This window comes from Thunnus maccoyii, chromosome 14 (genome assembly GCF_910596095.1).
Source record: "Thunnus maccoyii chromosome 14, fThuMac1.1, whole genome shotgun sequence".
Lineage (NCBI taxonomy): Eukaryota > Metazoa > Chordata > Actinopteri > Scombriformes > Scombridae > Thunnus > Thunnus maccoyii.
Window position 1 is genome coordinate 20,079,636 of NC_056546.1, and position 19,112 is coordinate 20,098,747.

Genomic DNA, 19,112 nt, shown 5'->3' on the forward strand with positions numbered 1-19,112 from the left:
ATGACCCACTTTCTGTTGAGCTTCAGTTCACAGATAGATACTGTGACATTTTCCTATAGAATGTGCTGGTACAACTCAGAATTCATAGCTCCTTCAATGATTGCAAGCCATCCTGGTCCAGAGGCAGCAAAGCAGCCCAAACCATGATACTACCACCACCAAGTTTCCCAGGTGGGTTAAGGACCTTATGCTGGAATGCAGTGTTTGCTCATCGCCAAACTTAATGCTTCTCATTCAAGCCAAAAAGTTCGATTTTTGGTCACATCCATCCACAGAATATTTTTCCAATCACCTTCTGGCTTATCCACGTGGTCTTGAGCAAACCGTGGACGGCAGTAATGTTCTTTTTGGAGAGAAGTGGCTTTTTTCCTTTCAACTCTGCCATGCACACCATTGATGTTCAATGTTCTCCTGATGGTGAACTCATGAACATTGACTGTAGCCACTGCAAGGGAGACCTTTAGTTTCCTAGATGTTACCCTGGGGTCTCTTATGACCTCCCGGACTATTACATACCTGCTCTTGGTGTGACTTCTGTTGTTCGATCACTCCTGGGGAGGGTAACAATGGTGTTGAATGTCTTCAATTTGTACACAATCTGCCTGACAATCGACTGGTGGAGTCCAAACGCTTTAGAAATGGTTTTGTAGCCCTTTCCAGCCTGGTGAGCATTAACAACTTTTCTTCTAAAGGTCCTCAGACATATCCTTTGTTTGAGCCATGACACACAAACCTGTGTTGTGAAGCTCAGACTTTGACAATGAAGACCCAGATTTCTTCTCTTTTAATAAGGCAGGGCCTCCCAGACTCACACTAGATTGTCATCCCATTGATTGAAACACCTGACTCTAATTTCCCCTTCCCCCTACTTTTGCCATGCACAAATATGTAACATTGGATCATTTTCCTCAATAAATAAACTAACAAGTGTAAAGTTTGTTTAACTGATGTCTCTTTATCTAGTTTTAGGACTTGAACGGAAATCTGATCACATTTTAGGTCATATTTATGCAGAAATAGAGAAAATTCCAAAGGGTTCACAAACTTTCAAGCAGCACTATATTTGAGGATACTTTTTTTTTTTTTAAAGTTAGGTTGTTATGAGTGACACATGTCCAAATACATTACTCAGCGCCATCTTAGAAAGTGATGTAACTTTTTTGTCACCAGTGCAAACCTGTCCTGCACAAATAGGTTTTCTAGACAGGATTAAGGTCTTTTTTATGCTATTGTTTACTGTATTAATCTAATAAGGCAAGTATATAGGATGATGGACACAGCTTTGCATCAATTCAGCACACTCTGTGGTCAATGTATGCTCAATACATAGCTGTGGAAAATGGTCTTTCATTTACAAAACCTGGTGCCACAAATCCTCTGTATGTGGCTGAGAGCTATACATAATGCATGCGGGGAAATTCTATAAAATATTCTGTGTGGGAATCACACACTAGACACACAGTTTTGGACTAACAGGGAAAGATACAATGACTGCACCAAAAGATGTTGCTCGAACTGTGACTTTGGAGCGTACAAGTGAATTAAAAAAAAAAAACAACTTCAGCAGCAAAATGATTTTTCCAGGGGTTTGTCACTTTGATTTCTTTGGGTTTTGATTTTTTTCTGGAGCTGTCACCACCCCTCCCACAAATTCTTCCATCTGTGATTAGCTGTGAGTAGCTGTGGGACTAGTGCCCATCAAAACCACACTCAAAAAATTTATCAATTTTAGCATGCATACTGGCATTCATAAGTGCAATTAATTTTGTTTCATAACACTGATAACAAAAAATCATTTGACAACAAGGCACTGCAGGCTTTGTAGAGGGTTCCACAGAAAGAAAAGGGTTCATTGAATGCAACACAGCAGTACGGCTCGGTGTATTTGATGCATGATTAAAGGCAAAACATTACAACGTTTGAAAAATCAAACAGCACATTGGGTACCATCAAAGCAACATGATCATGGCAGAAGAAAACACAACAGGTCAAATCGTGTTTTGCTCCACTAATGAAGAAAACTAACATAAATTCATGCTGTTTGTCTCAGTACTTTGAATTCACAAGCACTGATGTAAGTAATTGGCTGTAGCATTGAAAATGACTAGCAGTACGCTCTGATAATTGCTGTGATAACATAGTGACAAAACAAAAAAACTAAAGTATCAGTAATTTTGCACAGCGGTGTCTTAACTGCCTGCCTTGAGAGCAAAATTACACCACCAAGAGGTCTACATTTACTGATTGTTTTCCCTTTTAAATTATTGTTTCCTCTTTCAACAGGATTATCTGATCTGTCCAGGAGAACTAAAGCTCATTACCACTCTGCCTCCCCAACAGCTTTAGAGAACACGTAGTCTCTTCCGCCATAACACATCACTCCATCTTTCAAATGGAACTTCCAGCGGTTCTTACTACGGTGAATCTGCAATGAAGAAAAAAAATGTACAATATTGTTTCATATACAGTTTTGTTGAGAGGCAGATAATGGCCAGCAAAGAAGCAAAATGTTCTTACTTTGTCATACTGGCAAACAATTATATTGTCTGTGTCAAAGAGATCTGGGATGTCTTGTTCAATCACATCATCACCTGAGTTCAAAGGATCCTGTATAACAGAAAGTGGGTTGTGGGAAAACATCCATCAGAAACTGTTAAAACATGCAATCACGTTCATGCTGTTGATAAAATATACATGCTGCTTCCAAAAAGTGCCTCCCCTGTAGGAGAGGAAGCAGAGTTCAACTACAGTTTTCTTTTTAAGGACTTTAATGGTAAAAAAAATAAATTGCAACTCATGAAAATGTATGTTACTCTCACTGTCTCTTACCTCCTCCTCTACATCAGCGAGCTCATTGGCTCCTTCGCTGTCACTGCTGGAGGAGATGCTGTTACCGCCACTGCTTCCGTCTCCTTCCTGCAGGGCCTTTATGGCCTCTGCGTTGATTATACCCAGAAAGTCGTTCTCTTCTAGAGGAACTCGCTCTTCCTCCTCGATGTCAGAGTCGTCTGCGGGACCATCCAGCTGAACGATGTCTGACAGTTCACTGTAGTTATAGTCCAGGTCCAGCTTAGGAGAATGAGAATCAGCTTTATTGGCATAGTGCGTTTACACATTTAAGGAATTTCTTTTAATGTACTTACACAAAATAACAACAATCTTCAGAAATGAAATGAAACCCTTTCTGTGGATTGTAAAGAGGATACAAATAATACAAAGAAGTGAAGAGTGCCGAGATAAATATTAAATGGTAAAAAAAGTAACATGTTACTTTATATACATATAGTACTATAGGCGGTTATGGACACTATATAGAGCCTGTTCAAATACACAGTAATGAGTGAAATGTATTGCACATTTTGTATTTTAAACTAAAGAAAGATCATGCCATGGTATATAATAGTTATGATAATCAGTAAATGGAAGTTTGCAAATAACTGCTATAATAACAATACTATTCTTTGAGTAATTTGAGATTGCTCACCTGATAGCACAGCAGTCTCAGGCATTTGAGGTGAGTAATTCATGTGATTAATTTGTAATCAACAAACTTTAACCTGAGAAAGCTTAATATTAATGCTGAATTTATCATACATGGAAAAATTCAGTTGAATTGAAAGGTGAACTAACTATACTAACAATTTAGTATTACACTTCCACAAGGTGTGAGAACTCGTGAGATAAAAAGAAGAATAGTATGATCAAAGTCATTGCAGCCTAGGCAGATATACAGAGATATCCTGACTGGTATTAAGATAGGCTCTGTATCCAGATAGAGGGAAACCAATGTTAAGATGTTAAATCTGTATGCTATCAGATCGGCTGCATCTGGAGGTGGTCTGGCTCAGATTGTGATCAGATCTCAGTGGGGAGTTAATGCAACCTGTACAGTCTGACCAAAGAGATCTCAGTCAACTCTGCCTCATCCTGCTGAGTGAGACAGGCAAAAAGGTACCAACATGGCAAAGAAAAGATAAGTAGAGCCCAAGTAGCGGCAACACTTCCCATGACCTGTGCTGCACTATGTTTAATTAACACGAGAGAACTTATATAAGCATATCTTAATAATTTTCCTCAGACTTAAGTCATCATACAACTGTTTTCATAGGGTGAGTTGTACTCCTCATGATGAGTAAACTGTGTATAAAATCTGTGGAGTGCCCCTTTAACAACCCATTCCTATCTCTGTTACCAGTATTTCCTTAAAAAGGCAGATATTCTCTTCAAATTACCCCAAGAATGGCGTCGGACTGGCTGTCAGTCTTCACGGGAGCAAGATTTCTCGCCCTTATGGCTTTTTCTCTCTCCTCCTCGATCACCTCTTTGAGAATGTCATCTATGTCTCTGGTCTTTAATTGAGTCGTCTGTGTCAAAGCCTCCTCAGTGCTGATCTGGAAGTCTAATAACTGACTGCAGGGCGAGGAGGTCATACTGAGGTTTACGGGCTCTGTACTTGGCTCATCCTCTTCCGTTGTGACGTCTGGCTCTGGAGAGGGAGCTGCCTGAGGTGGCAAGGTCTTGGCTACAGGAACTTGTGGCTGCAGGGGAAGGCTGCTTTCCTGACTGGGGGGTAAAGTGGTGTTTGGCTGTGGCGGCTGAGTGACAGAAGCAGCTGGCACAGACAATGGCCCCAACTCCTGAGGACGAGCGGGATTGGGTGGGACTGTAGCTGACTGAGGGTCCGGAGCTCCCTGTGTGGGTTGGGATAAAGGTTCCTGACCTGCCAGGGCCTGAGTGACCACTACAGGGACGTTGACCTTGTAAAGTTGACCTTAGTGAGACAAAAGGGAAGAGTGACTTGTGTATTTTTTCTTTACCTATTAGTCTAGTTTAAAAATTAAAATATATTTCGGCCCATTACAGGTGAAGTCATTGTGTACCAGAAGCTGTTTGCAGGGTGACTCCAGCTGGTATCTGCACAGGGTAGGATAACCCAGCAGGGAGAGAGAAAGTAGCGAGTGTCTCCGAGTTGTTCTGCAATTTAACATTATGTGCAAAAAGAAAATTCAGCATTTTTTTTTTTTTTACAGTATACTGTAAAAAATAGTGGGCTAATCAAATATTTATGCAGATTCTTGTCTTAATGATGTTTATCTTTTATTAATGTGTTGACAGAATTGTATTTGGAATATTGTTTGGACCTAATGTTTGTATTTGATCATGTAAAGTTTTATATAATTGTGATAATTTAAGTCTATTAACTAACTACTCAACAGTGCAATACTGACTTTTTAAAAATGCATTCGTGACCATAAAGGAATAATTCAGCAGACATTTCGGGATATACACTTATTTGCTTTCTTACCAAAAGTTAGAAGATAGCTTAGCTTAGCATAAAGACTGAAAATAAACAAACAAAATCCACCTATCAGCACCTCTAAAGCTCACTAATTAACATGTTAAATCTGCACAAAAAAATGACATCTTGTGGTTTCAGGGCAGTTATGTGTCAGACTATTTCTTGGCGGGGTGGAACTGAGGGGTTATCAATCGTCTAACTATCAGCAAGAAAGCAAATAAACATATTTTCTAAAATGCTGAACTATCTCTTTAAGGTAAACTGGTCAGAAAGGTGATGTAAATTTTGATGACACTTGCCTTGACTGGGAAACTGCGGATATTCTGACTTGCGGGGATCACAACTGAGGCTGGGAGCAGAAATAAGAAAAAAAAAAGTAGGTTAAACAAAAACCCAAAAAAATGAGTCGTTCTCCCTCTGCATTACTTCAGTTATGGTAGTTAGCACCCTTTATGTACATATTCATACAATACATATCTAAATTGAGAGCTAATCTACTGTAACATTACACACACTTGTATTTTTTCCCCCCATACAGGATACATTTAAAGTAACTGAACAATTTTTAAATTACAATCAGTGATAAGCTGCATGAACTAACTTCAGATCAGTTAAAATGTAATCCAAGGTTTACACTTATTCATTTGATAATGCTTTTGTCCAAAGCGAAGCACAAATGAGGTAGAAAGATGCTTGTTTGTTGAGAAGCAATTAGTTCCCATCTATAGCGTGTTACCTGTGAGTTCTTGATCAGCCTGACTGTAGTTGGCTGGAAGCTGCAGCACAAAGTTGGATGTGTTGATGTTGTTTTTCCTGAAGTCTTCCATTGCTCTTGACTGCATCATCTTTGACTCCCAAAGCTGCACAGCAGAGGACACAGCAGTCTGTCTTCCTGCTATGGCGTATACTTCCTCGCTAGATGATTTAACTTTGATGTAACTGACAACCGGAGTCAAACTGAGCAATTTATTTCTTTTTAAAAAACGAAGCAAGGATTATATAGAATATAACTCACATGTCTTAAATCGTCCAGGGCGCGATCTTCAAGCCCTTCATCCAAGAAGAGCTCCCTCATACTCTCAATCACATCATCAATTATAGACAAGTAGAGTTTGGCCTGTAATTATTCACAAAAACTGTAAATCTGCCGTGTATAGTTTCATGAACCAAACTCCATTCAAATATCTGCTATATTTATGTGGTTTGTGGATGGCTGATGTAGACTCCTGCATCTGTATGTGACTCGGGCCATTTTCTAAACTTATAAAACTCAATCTTCATTTTAGAAGACAGAACCTATAAAAAAAAGCTGTTTTTTTCTTGCTAAAATTTCATTACATCTCCAATCTCTCTCCACTGTGCATTTCTGTCAATTTAAGACTAACATTTCCAAGTTGAAAGCTAACTGAAACAAAATGTTTTATAATGAGACAAAAATGTATTTAATTATACTTTTTACACAGGGAGATATAGAAAGCCACATGCCCTAATTGACAGATTTTTGGACGAGATTTAGTTTGACACCATGACGAATGAAGCTCCACGCAGCTATTCCAAATAAATTGCTTTGCTGAAAGTGCCATTTACCTCTGAATATAAATTGTGCTTTCATGAGTGTATTTAGGCTACTTAATGGAAACACTTGAAGCAAACAGCCGCTTTGCTCACCACTGGGCCTGTGTTGGTCAGCATGATTCAAGGCAGAAATACCAGTGGACCGGTGATAATGGACTTCCATCAGCTTGAATAGCACGATACACGCAGTTAACAGCCACAAAGTCAAATTGTTTTGCCTGCAGCAGCTTGATGGAAAATGCACACACAGGTGATAGTAATCAAGCTCCACAGAGAGGAGTGATTGGAGCATGTTTACTTGGATGATGGTGAGGCAATGATGGTGATTCACTGCTTGGGAATATTTCCTGTCTTATTTCCATTCCCCTTATCTATTTAATTTATAAGATAAACTTAAAATACGGTTGGAATTGACAATATAATTTAATTTAATACAATTTCACTGTGAGAACTTTGGTAACTTGCTGACTGTGTAGACCAAACCACATCAATTCTATGATAACATTTGAATCTTCCTCAAAACATTTGACCTCACCTCAGTTACTTTACTACAGCAATGAAGCTCACAAAATATACTCATTGTATGTATGAGTACACAAGTTATTTAACGGTTAGGTTAGTTATTAGGTACAAATTATATATTAAAAAAACAGTTAAGTGTTTAAGTTGGTTTAGTTGGTAAGTACAAACTCAACAGCCTATTGTTGGTTCATGTTTAGTTATTAATTTGCAAAGATTCTCAATAAATTAGACTCTTGACAATTCTTTAACAGACAGAAAATAGTTTTCAGTGTGTAGTTCTGTGTACGAGCATATTGAGCAACCGTTCATTCTTTCTTTGAAACGGTTATGTAATTTGGTAGTGTACCAGAAATGTGCTTGTTGCAGAGCTTTTAAGAAACAACCTAATATGCTGACATGTAGTCTCACACACAAAACTACACACAAAACTACACACTGAAAACTAAGTATTTCCTGTCTGTTAAAAAATTGTTAAGTCTACTTTATTAAGAATTTTTGCAAACTAACAACTATGTATGAACCCAAATAAAAGAAGTTGGCACTCCCAACTAAACCAACTTAACTTTTTTCTGTTTTTTTTTTTATATATAGTTTGCACCGTCCTTTCTGTAAAATGTTCTATCAATGAACTGCTAAATACCTGCAAATTACTCAGAAAAACTTCCAGGAAATTAGTATTAAATTAAAAGACATGTACTGATGTGCTGATGTTACTTGCTTGTTGTGGTTGTCCAATCCCTCAAAGACTTCCATTCAACACAGAACTTTTCCACGTCTTCTTTTCTGCTTATTTTCAATAGAGAGGTTTCACTGCTGCACACTTTCCACAGCGCTGGGAGCCTTGTACAGTTTCTGATCCCATGAGTGTACAATACCAGGAGTTAAAAATATTTCACCCTTTACAAAACACTTCATTTTGAACTTGGTGCTCAATAGATTCATAGCAACAGCGGGAGCCATGACCCCTGCTTCCTCCGAGCATCTGTTAGGCGTTGTTGGCACCCTTTCAACATTGTAGGTTGAGTCCTCTGATGAGGATGAGAGTGTAGCAACATGAGATATTTCTGTGCATAATGCAGTTGCTGAGACCAACAGGTACTTACCTGTCACTTCACTACAAAGCTACTCTGGGCTCAGATTGAAGATCTCCTATGAATTCTATGAGGGGAAGCAAAATTACAAGAAGATAAGAGTCTCCTTAGGCCCCTCTTGACCCATAATCGTACAACAAGACAAGGTTTCTTTAGCACTCTACATGACCCAAAACCTGCAGGTTGAAGCTTTGCTCAGTCTCATCACCTTAAGAGATAGTGTGAAAAGTTATCTGCTAAAAATATATATAACAGCGGTCTTGTTGCATGTCAGTGATGTAGTCACCAAGAGGCAAATTCAATTCAGGGTGAGATACTTCACCCTTCTGTACTGTGTGCTATCAAACTATAACACAGTGTGCAGCACTTCTGAAAATCATTCCTTACAAATGATAGTTTATTGAGCAGCAGCCTGTCAGCACTTACTGCTGTATATCTCAGTCTTCAAAAAAAAAAAAACTGCAATGATGGTAAAAATTGATTTGAGTTGTGCTGTTTTGACACTATAATTACAATATGTTACTGTGATGTGTGTATAGTTCTTCAGGTTTATGGGGATACAGCTGAGGCTTAGTGTGGGCCGTCATGTGCAGTTTTTTTTTTTTTTAAAGCATTTTGACACTACAGCATGGCTTTCAAGGCAAAAATAAAACTGCCTACATACAGGTGTGTTGTATAGTGCTGGCAGTTTGTGCATAGATATTGATTCTACATTTTTATTACATGACTGGTGATATTTTAGGGTTCATTGGTTTTACTGCAAACATCCAGTTTGACTGCTGTTGCTGCTGTTTGACTGTGGGAAACATTATTTTAAACAGAATCACATAATCATTATTCAGTAATTATGATGCATCCTGCAATTAAAGTGTTTTCATTTTACACTATACATGTGAAATATTAATAATCACCTTCTACATATGTGTATGTTTGTCATCTGTGAAGAAGTAAGACAAGTCATTCAGGTTTAATTCAGCTTTTACTCTTGATGTACATAATATCCAGCATAAGCCAGGTACCGCATAAAAGTCATCATTGAAGGCCTTATTGTTCACTATGAAGTTTCACCATTTTTTGTTGTTTTTTTAAACTTATTCACGAACCAGAGGCAAAAAAAAGATCAAATAATAAACATTTGATTTGCTTAAATAAAGTTACAGTCCTCCAGAATACAACCTTAGTATGAAGTCAAAGGTCAGCTCAAGGTAAGCAGCAAAAGTAATGAGTTGCATTTCATGCAGAAAAAAAAGATGATATCTCACTTTAAAGGCAGCTTTAGTAATAAATTATATTGGGACCATATGTTGCACATTTTTGTTAGTTTCAAATAGTGTTTATAAACGCACTTTGTTTGGAAAAAGTAAGACTGTCTGCAGCTGCTTTTTGGAACAATGCACTTCTGGCACAACATATTTAATGGTCTGCTGGTTGTCTTGTGTTGCTTTGACAAACCACATTATCAAAGTGTTGTTTGCCAAACATCTATACTCTGCAGAATATTGAGATGCTTAGAGCACAACACCAAAATACTATCTTGGCACTTGCACAGATTTTACTAGAAACATAGAGTCTTCAGAAATCTTGAAGCACAGTATGTGGAATTCAAATATTTACATAAACTCGTTTAAATGTGCAACAAAGGGCCTAACTGCAAGAATGAATCGAAAATGTGCTTTTCTACAACACATTGAATACTGCTCATTACTCAGGTTGTTTATCTCATACAGCCCATTTGGCATACATATATTCAGGCTGCCAATCATTCTGGAGGGCAGTGCAGATGATGCAAATGCAAGCTTATATACAGTACTCATATAAACTGAAATTTTACAATTAAACTATTAAATGTAAAGTGCTAGGCAAAAGGACCGTGTTAAATTGTCTAAGAATTATTCAGTCTCAGTTAAGAATACAAAACCTCCATTGGAAATACTACCAGGCTACGTGTAATTAGATGAATTCGCCACCAGATATAAGCAGAAAGTCCCTCATCACCCTTGTTTTTTGTTCGTTTCTCTTCTTCTTCAAAGCTTCTTTAATCATCACTGTGTCATACAGCCAGATTGCCTCTGTGACTCCGTTTCAATCCATTTCTTCTCCACTTCCACCTAAAATAGACAGAATTACATTAGTTTTGCTAATAAATAAATCATGCTAAATCATAGCATCTACAGTAGGGGTCCTGCATGGATATTTCAAGGTATAAAGATGCAAAGGAAATATCTTACCTGACAATGATACCGTGTCCAACTGGTCACATGTTTCTGTGGCTGGATGTCATTCTTAGTGCCCAGTGACTTGACTCTGGTCTGTGACACAACTGCGCCCATTATTTCACATTCCATCGTGACAAAGGGGTACCAGTCATTCGGGATCTCCTGATCAGATCCCAGCTCTAGCTTGCAGGAAAATGAATGAGGATGATCAACAGCTGCAAAAGGGGAAAACAAAGGTTACTTGTAGTGTAGTTGGAGTGGCATACAACATATTGAACACATCCACAAGACGCCAAGCTAATAATATGTAAGATAGTAGCGCTATGCTAGATTTTAATCTCTCAAAAATGTGTTACCTGTATTCTTTGCGGGCAGCCTGTCAATCCTCCAGACAACGGCTGAATATACATTCTCATACTTGACGGTGCCAATTGAAACCTGCATGACAGGCTGCGAGTCTGCAGCGCTGATGGAGCCCAAGCAGGCATTTCTGTTCATGCGGGCCTTCAGTGACCTCTGTCGCAGTAAGGCCACCGTTTGTGTCACTTTGACCCAGTCGCCTGGTACCGGCACACGCACCACCACGTTCTCACAAAGCGGGTACGAGTCAGACACCCCCGTGGTGGAGAGGAAGGTTGCCGACATGTTAAGAAAGGCCTGGAGCTCCACGTAGGCACCTTGAACTGTGACCACGGCTTTGATCGAGAAGGGTATTTCTGTGCAACCCAAAAACATCGTCTTGTAGCGCATCAGCTCCACCCTACACGCATCAGGAGGGGAGAACTTAATCAGTCGAGACCTCTGAAACTCTGACTCATTCACACATTTGTGAAAGTGGCAGTCTGTGATCTCCATCCGCAGTTCACCGTCCTCCTCGGAGCCGTAGCTGGAGTTGAAGCGCAGCAGCCCGAGGTCGTTCAGGGCCAGAAAACAATCCCCTAGTCCGTTCAGAAATGCGAGACAGTGAATCTGTGTGAAGGCTGTCCGCTCCATGACTCCTCCAAACTTATCCAGTTGTATCCATATATGATCCGTGATCTGCAACGACAGCTCTTGCTCCTCGTAGTGCCGCCTCTGTTGGTGGGGCACGGACAGTTTGAAGATTTCCTCTTCCATGGAGACGACCAGATCCTCCATATCGTCGTGCACTGTGGAGCCAAACTTGAGCAGCTGCTCTGCCTCCGCCTCATGGTTGACCTCCAGCTTCGGGTGGTAGCGTTTCTTTTCTGTGTATGAGAAATGTTCCACCTTTACTGTGAGGACTTTGCGGGGCTCGCCATGGCTTTCCAGTTTGAGGTCTGAGAGCCTACATTGAGGGAGAAGTTGGAACTCTTTGAAAGGCTTCTCCAGCCCTTTCTCGTAGTACATCTGCAGCACGCCTCCCGCCAACAAGCGGAGATAGATGGGACCCCACTGTCTGGAGGACATGCGGTTCTTTTTTTCTGGAATCCTGAGCATTACGGACCAGCCGTCTCTCTTCTGGCTGCGAAACAACCCCCGAGGAACAAACTGAGATGAACCATCACTCAGAACCTCGTTTTTGCAACTTAGCCTCCTCTCCCTGTCTCTTTCAGTCCCTGCTTCCTGGTCCGTCTCTGTTCGTAGGCCTTCCAGTTTGTGGCAAACGTAGGAGAAGGAGTTCTGGAGGTGGTCGCGTGGAGGCTCGCTGCCATCTTTGGTCCGAATAAAGAAACGTGGTAGGCTGTTGTCAGATTCTGAGTCTGAGGAGGAGCTGCCCACATCTGCGCTGTTTGTAGAGCCATCCCAGAAGGGATTAAAGTGTCCTGATCTCCCCTGGAAAGAAGGGAAAGGGCTTGGTCCATCTGAGGTTTGAGTCGGGGCCTCTGGCGCAGGGGAGGGAACAGAGGTGGTGGAGAAACTGTGGAAGAAGTTGTTCTTTTCCCTTGTGTTTGAGTGAAATGGGGATGAGCTGCTAGGAACCCCACTTACAGGAGTGCAAAAGGGCGTGTTACATGGTACACAGGAACTGCCACTAAGACTTGAGTGGCTTTGAGGGGATTCCAGGGAACTGTTGAGGCTCCAGGAAGTGTCTCTGATCGGAGGAAGCACTAATTTCAGACCATTGGGACGTGGTACCGATGCTTTGATAAGCCCTGGTGACTGCAGGGGCTTCTGAGGTGACGAGAGCGGTGTGTTGTCATCTTCAAATGTGACCCAGTTTGAGTGATTTGTAGAACACATAGCTGACCAGTGAGCGGTTCGAAACAACAGTTCCTCCTTTGTTAACTGTCCCCCACTTCAGAGGCCTTCTCTTCTGTAAGAAAACAAAAGTAGAAGAATTAGACAACACTGAAATAAAAGCCATTTCTTCAAAAGGTAAGTTTTTCAGATTTTCCAGAGGTAACAACATGATCTTGAACAGATCAGCTCTGATTTGCAAGAATAAGTCACTTTATCCTGTTGGTAGAAAAAACAGAGAGAGAACTCTTGGGGATATAAATATTGTAAAACATATTTCCTCAAAGTACTCCATTAAAGCTTAATGAGAGACTGACCTTGAAAACTTGGAACAAGTATATATTTCAACTCCACAGTTAACTAAGGCTTGTTTGATGTAAAGGCTGAAATAAGTGTTCTGCAGTTCACTGTCAGTGGAGCAGCAGGAGTTTTTCTCAGTGACACCACATATTAGAGGCTTATTGATTTCTTAGCTTTTCATACAAACATTTATTAACTGGACTGTCCTGTTGGACAATGTTTATAATGTATGTTCTTTAAGCTATAAAAATGTCAAATAAATCTCCTGGGAATCCTTTAATCGTCACATTCTTGTTTATCCTGATCTTGTCTTTGAACTTGCTGCAGTGATTTAACACAGATTGTAATTAACAACTTTACAAATGAGTCTGTCATATGTGAGAAGTCCAATAAATGCTAGCTGATATGATTTGTCTTTATTTAGATAATTTAGCAAACAATAAAGAAAATGATACAGTGCTGGAGCCTTTATGGTCCTTTGTTGTCATTTCTAATGTAGGTTTGAAGTGGGGAGTATTAATATATTTATACATGGATGAGGCCAATATAACAGTACTGATTCTTCACTTATTGTAAATCTTAACAATAGTGAGATTTTGCGCTACAAATTATGACAAACTGACTCAGAGGATTGTGATATATTGTGATACTGAGGTGATATGTTTTTAGCCATGCTAACATCATGGCTCTATGGATGTTGGGCTGTCTGTCAGTCTATCCACCACTCTGGTTCAGACTTATTTATCTCAACAATTATCAGATGGATTGTCAAATGGTGTGAAATTTTGTACAGATGCTCATGTCACTGCAAGGATGGATTGTAATGTTGGTAACCCCCTTAACTTTTCATTTAGCGCCATCATCAGGTCAATAATTCAACAAAAAGTTTATCCAATACTTCAGTTTATGACCTAACTCCAGCCAAACATATAACAATCCCAGCAGCCTCAGCTGTACTTTGTGTTCAGTGCTAAGCATGCTAACAGGTGAACATGGTAAACATACCTGTTAAACATCACCATGTTAGCGTTGTTATTGTGAGCATGTTAGCATTTAGCACTGCTGTGCTTAAGTAGAAGCTCCTTACTGCTACTGGAACTATACTATAGTACTATACTATAGTATTTAAGAAAGATAAAGGAAGCATTTCGGAGAAAAGAACACTTAAATGTTATTAAAAGGAATATAATTGCAAAAGTTTTGGAAATTCAAAGGTTTTGTACTGAAAATTAATGAGATAAAATGTTGCATTTTAGAGTAAATGTGCTTTGAGATGAAAATGAGCTAAATATTTTATAGCAAGCCTGCTCTAATGTTCGCCTGAGAAAGTTAACCATAATCCTGCCACATTAACCAGCATGAAGTCAGCTGTGAGAACCAGGTATAATGTGGCAAAGCAGCTGGCACTGCGTGAAGTTTCAAAAGGAACAAAGCTGTTTAAATCTTAAACGCGCTTTGTGAAGATCAATGTTCCATCCACTCTGGTTGTGCAGATTTTGTTTTTGAAGAAAACAGAGAAATTAAATATTAAAGAAGTGTGGGAAAGCTGCTAAACTACAGTGTTATTCAGGCTAATGAGCCGATGGGCAGAGAGTAAACATGTTGTAATCTTTATACAATCTTGCAGTTAATTTTCCTGCTAGTCAATCACGATCTATCGTTTGATGTTCTGGCAGCTCTGCTCTCAATAACATAGGCCACAGAAAGCCACTTTCAAAATATGTTGAACCCTCGACTCCCCATAAAAATCTTGAAAAAAAAACTGAAAGCAGAGAGCCTCAATTACAGCCTCTCTACTCCCTGCATGATCATAGCCATGACTTGCATGACGGAGACATCCAGTGGCAAGTTCCTCCCACTATAAATAAATAGGGAAGTGGGGGTTCTGATTTAGGGTGGTGGATTGACAAGTCTTCAGTCAAAAACTGGAGTAGATCTTTCTAATGAGAGGTTGTTTGCAACGGCATGCAGACATTTCCACGAGTTCCCTCCTTGCCTCTCCGTCTTACGGACTCCCTCAGTTTTTGGTTCAAAGAGACGGGCACAGAGAAGGATGAGTTCTCCACAGGGGGTTACTGACAGTCTTTCAGACTTATTCCCAGTCTGCCGTCTCTTCCTGGGCTCTCTCGCAGGCGGTACAGAAACGAGACACTGCTAAATCTACAGAGGACAAAAGAATACATTCCTCACATTCCTCTGGGACAAGCAGCTTTGCACACAGGAAATACCAGCACGCTGTATTCGTGTGAACTGACAGCAAATATTATCTTAATCTAATTTTGATCACATTTCAAATATGCACCAAATTAACAGGTCAGAAATTCTGGTTAGTCTGGTTAATATCGGTGTCAAACTTAACAAAACAGTGACAGAGGAAGTCTGAGAAGCAGAGAGGGTTAAAAAGGCTAATTACAGTAATTAGGTAGGTCATAAACATTTGAAACATGTCACTATTTTAACCTAATTTATGATCTCAATACTTGGGAGGTGAGAAAACGTCACAAGGTAATGCATCTATAATGTGATGCAAAAACAAGAACTATAATACTAAAGCACAAGTTTGCTCAAGTTTCTCTTACAAATGCTGTAAGTGCAGCGCTGCAATTAAGACAAAGAGCAGACTGCAGCATCTCAGGGTTTATCATCACTGACTATTACTATACTTATCATACATTATTGCAGTTGCTGAACAAGGGGGAAGGTAAAATAACAAGCTCATACGAGAGAACTTGATGACTGAAGTCACTTAATCATTATATTTGGCTCAAACTAGGGATAATATGTTGCCAAATGGTAGGATTTCGAAAGAGGCTAGTCAGCATTTTGATATGTGAGTCCTCATACCTACATGAGCTCCAAACAGACTGGATCATGTTTATTTAATGTGCCAAGTGGAACAAGTTAGAAAAATTATGAGAACTGAGTACAAACTCACACAAATTGTAATCCACAAAGAGGAACTTTGATCACATGCTGAAACTAAAAGATATGAGAAAACACGTTACAACTTTGCACTACGCCTAATATGATCTATCTTTATTACACTGTTTGTAACAGTAATTTACTTTAATTGTTTTATTAGAGGCCTTTTATCTACCAACTGTACTTCCTGCATTGATAATGGAAGGGGGAAATCCTTAGATGACATGAACCTATTACAACAAGCTGCCTGAAAAATGATGACTGAGAGGAAACTAAAAAAAAAAGCAAAAAAAAGCTGAATATGTTTTTTTAAAACCATGAACTTTAACTTAGGAGACAGATGCTTCCTGATGACAGAAGATGGGTTCCTGATTGATTCTCTGGATATTTCCTGGACACTTGCACTGTGGAGTGCTATGTTTTTCTTGGAAAAACATATATAAATAACATAAGAGACTACCCCTATTTAGTTTGACAGGAGTAGACTCCTGATGTGACCACAACGACTATGTAATCTGGTGCAGAGCTGAAATGTGATGACCCATTTCCAGCGGCAACGTGAGCTCTGTCAAACAGAGCACAAGAGAAAGTTTGGGTAATGCTGGGTTTTTCCCCCGTACACATTCAAAACACAGAATAAATAAAAATTACACGACATACAAAAATATTCTGCTTAAACAATGTGTGTCTGACATGGTTTTTGCAGAAAAAAAGTATGATTTCCATGTTAAAATCCTTAACAAGACATCTCCTCCTTCACCCTCATTAAAAATTCCATAAATATGCAAATATTTTTCATTTCACACGTTTAGCTGTTTGACACAAGATGTCTCCTACTTCACTGTAAAGTTCATTCTCAGTGTATGTGCACTGGAAGCTTCAAGTTTCCACATCGCACTTGTGTAAGTTGAACATTGGACCAGGATTTGCTTCCAAACCAGTTGTGATGTCACAAATCCCGCTCGTAGGCTCACCCCCTGAAAGTGGATTTTCAATGTGCTCAGAGGAACTTTCCACTTTCAGCAGATGAATGTGAAAACAGCCTTCTAGTGTCAAACTCTGCACACACGTCACTCTGCACAGTGAAGCTCAAACATCAAACTGAAGTAACAAGAAGAAAAACACATTTTTGAGTGAAGGAGGACTTTAAACTCCAGATCAAACATGCAATGCTGGAAAAACATCCAGTGAGAATGAATAGGAGACATTTGTGTCCACTATAGCAAACTTTTCCACTGTGACGCTGCTATCAGTTTGCTCAATTATTAGTTAATTGTTAATCATTATGACTCACTTACAGATTGACTAATACATGGAAAACATATTATTATATGTATCCTTAACCTATTACAGACCCAGTATCTGCTTTAAAAATGGACCAAAATGTCAAAATTACACTCATTCAAAATACAGACATATTAACAGATTTATGTTGAAGAAGCTTGAAACATAAAAACGTCCATATTTCAACTTAATGGCGTCAACATGAGCGGATTCATCTGATCCTGTTTAAAAGCTTCTTGAAACATTGTTACAACACATTCCTGCAGCGCGGGGTCAGTAAACGCGCCAGACAAAAACACGAGTTAGCTTACCGGTAAACAACATAATCTTTTTTTCGCCCATAGCAACTCGGACTGGAGAGAGAAAACAGTACAAGCATGCTGTCATCCACAACAGAGCCAGGCCCGTGTCCCGGGACACAGAGGCCCACCTCTGGGCTCAGTTCTGCGCCATTGTTTTGATGCGAAGTCCGGAGTAAAGTTGTCACTCTGCGTTACTTTTGTCTGACTCCACTTTGCACACGTTTCACATGCGCCATACACTCACAACAACATCACAGTCAGCATTTATTAAGGGAAGAGCGGACCAAAACTGTTTTAGGTCGTTTCTAACCTGAACTATCACAGCTCTCTTGACAAAAAAAAAAGACGTGAATGCAACCAAATGTTGTAAATACTCACAATTTCGCAGCGGTTTGCTCACCAACTCAGGTCATGACTTGTGTTTTGATGGACGCGTCTGAACGCTGATGTCGGCCGGTTTTCCTCAAAATGGCAGAGTGTAAATCCAGAGAGTTTTAACAGCGCGGCGGGCGCTTCCCCTCCCGAGTTCACTCAGACTGTCCTCCTCCAGCGGGACATTGCAGGAATGAACTGCGCTGCGCTGCATTCACGACCGTAGGAAATATCGCTACCACGGAGATGGGTGCACTTAAACGTCGCAAGTAGTAGCGTTAGATTACAGTGGATACACAACACACGCACTCCACTAGTGTAAATTAAGATGATCAGCATAGTGGTTACATTCAGCCGACTGTAAGTAGACAATGGAAATATAATTCAATTAAAAAAACTCATGTTGTGTGAATGCTATTATGCTGAATTTAATCCATTTCAGGGTACGCAGGGAGCATTTCAGAGGGAAACTGAGCTAACACTGTACATTACATGTAACAACTTCGAATTTTGCCTACTGTCAAAGAGTCACCATTTTACGATTTCAAGGATGGACTTGGATGAAAATGTGAACCACAGTCCGTACAAGAGATGTCACGTTTTAAAAAAAATAATAAGAATGTATTTTTAAGAATTTACTTCAAACTCTGTTGTCGTTTTGCAATACATAAGTATATGATAGACCATTTCAAGCAGGGTATTTTGGTCACCGTGCTGCTTGAATCTTAAAAAGAGACAAAAAACAACCAAAAATATGTTTTGTGACGTCAGTTTTGTCCATGTCACCAGCCGAAAGCTCTTGAATGCACAGACGAAAAAACTTTCAAGTGATCTTTACTGTTTTTTTTACTCCTTCGACCTCTGAAGCAGTGTACCAAGGAGCACATAAAAGCAACATGAATTCAGCTAGAATGACATAACACGTTTTCCTTGCAAAACAAAGTGACGGCATCAAACAGTAATCCTCCAGTTCTCATATGTCCAGTTAAATGGTGCTGCCTCATTTCCCAGTGGTCAGGGTGTGTTACAT

At 39.7% G+C, this 19,112-nt stretch overlaps 1 protein-coding gene across 1 annotated transcript; it reads right to left on the reverse strand.

Moving 5' to 3' along the window:
* Positions 1-1,852: 1,852 nt before the first annotated feature.
* Positions 1,853-18,275, reverse strand: LOC121911737 (stonin-1). Its single transcript, XM_042433538.1, has 11 exons — positions 18,089-18,275; positions 11,060-12,978; positions 10,716-10,918; positions 6,315-6,416; positions 6,036-6,159; positions 5,599-5,648; positions 4,881-4,974; positions 4,233-4,771; positions 2,830-3,069; positions 2,518-2,607; positions 1,853-2,425 (listed from the first exon to the last, which is right to left on the reverse strand). Exons 2-11 carry the CDS (start codon positions 12,903-12,905, stop codon positions 2,318-2,320), a joined length of 3,396 nt encoding a protein of 1,131 aa, XP_042289472.1. The 5' UTR covers positions 12,906-12,978; positions 18,089-18,275; the 3' UTR covers positions 1,853-2,317.
* Positions 18,276-19,112: the final 837 nt, after the last annotated feature.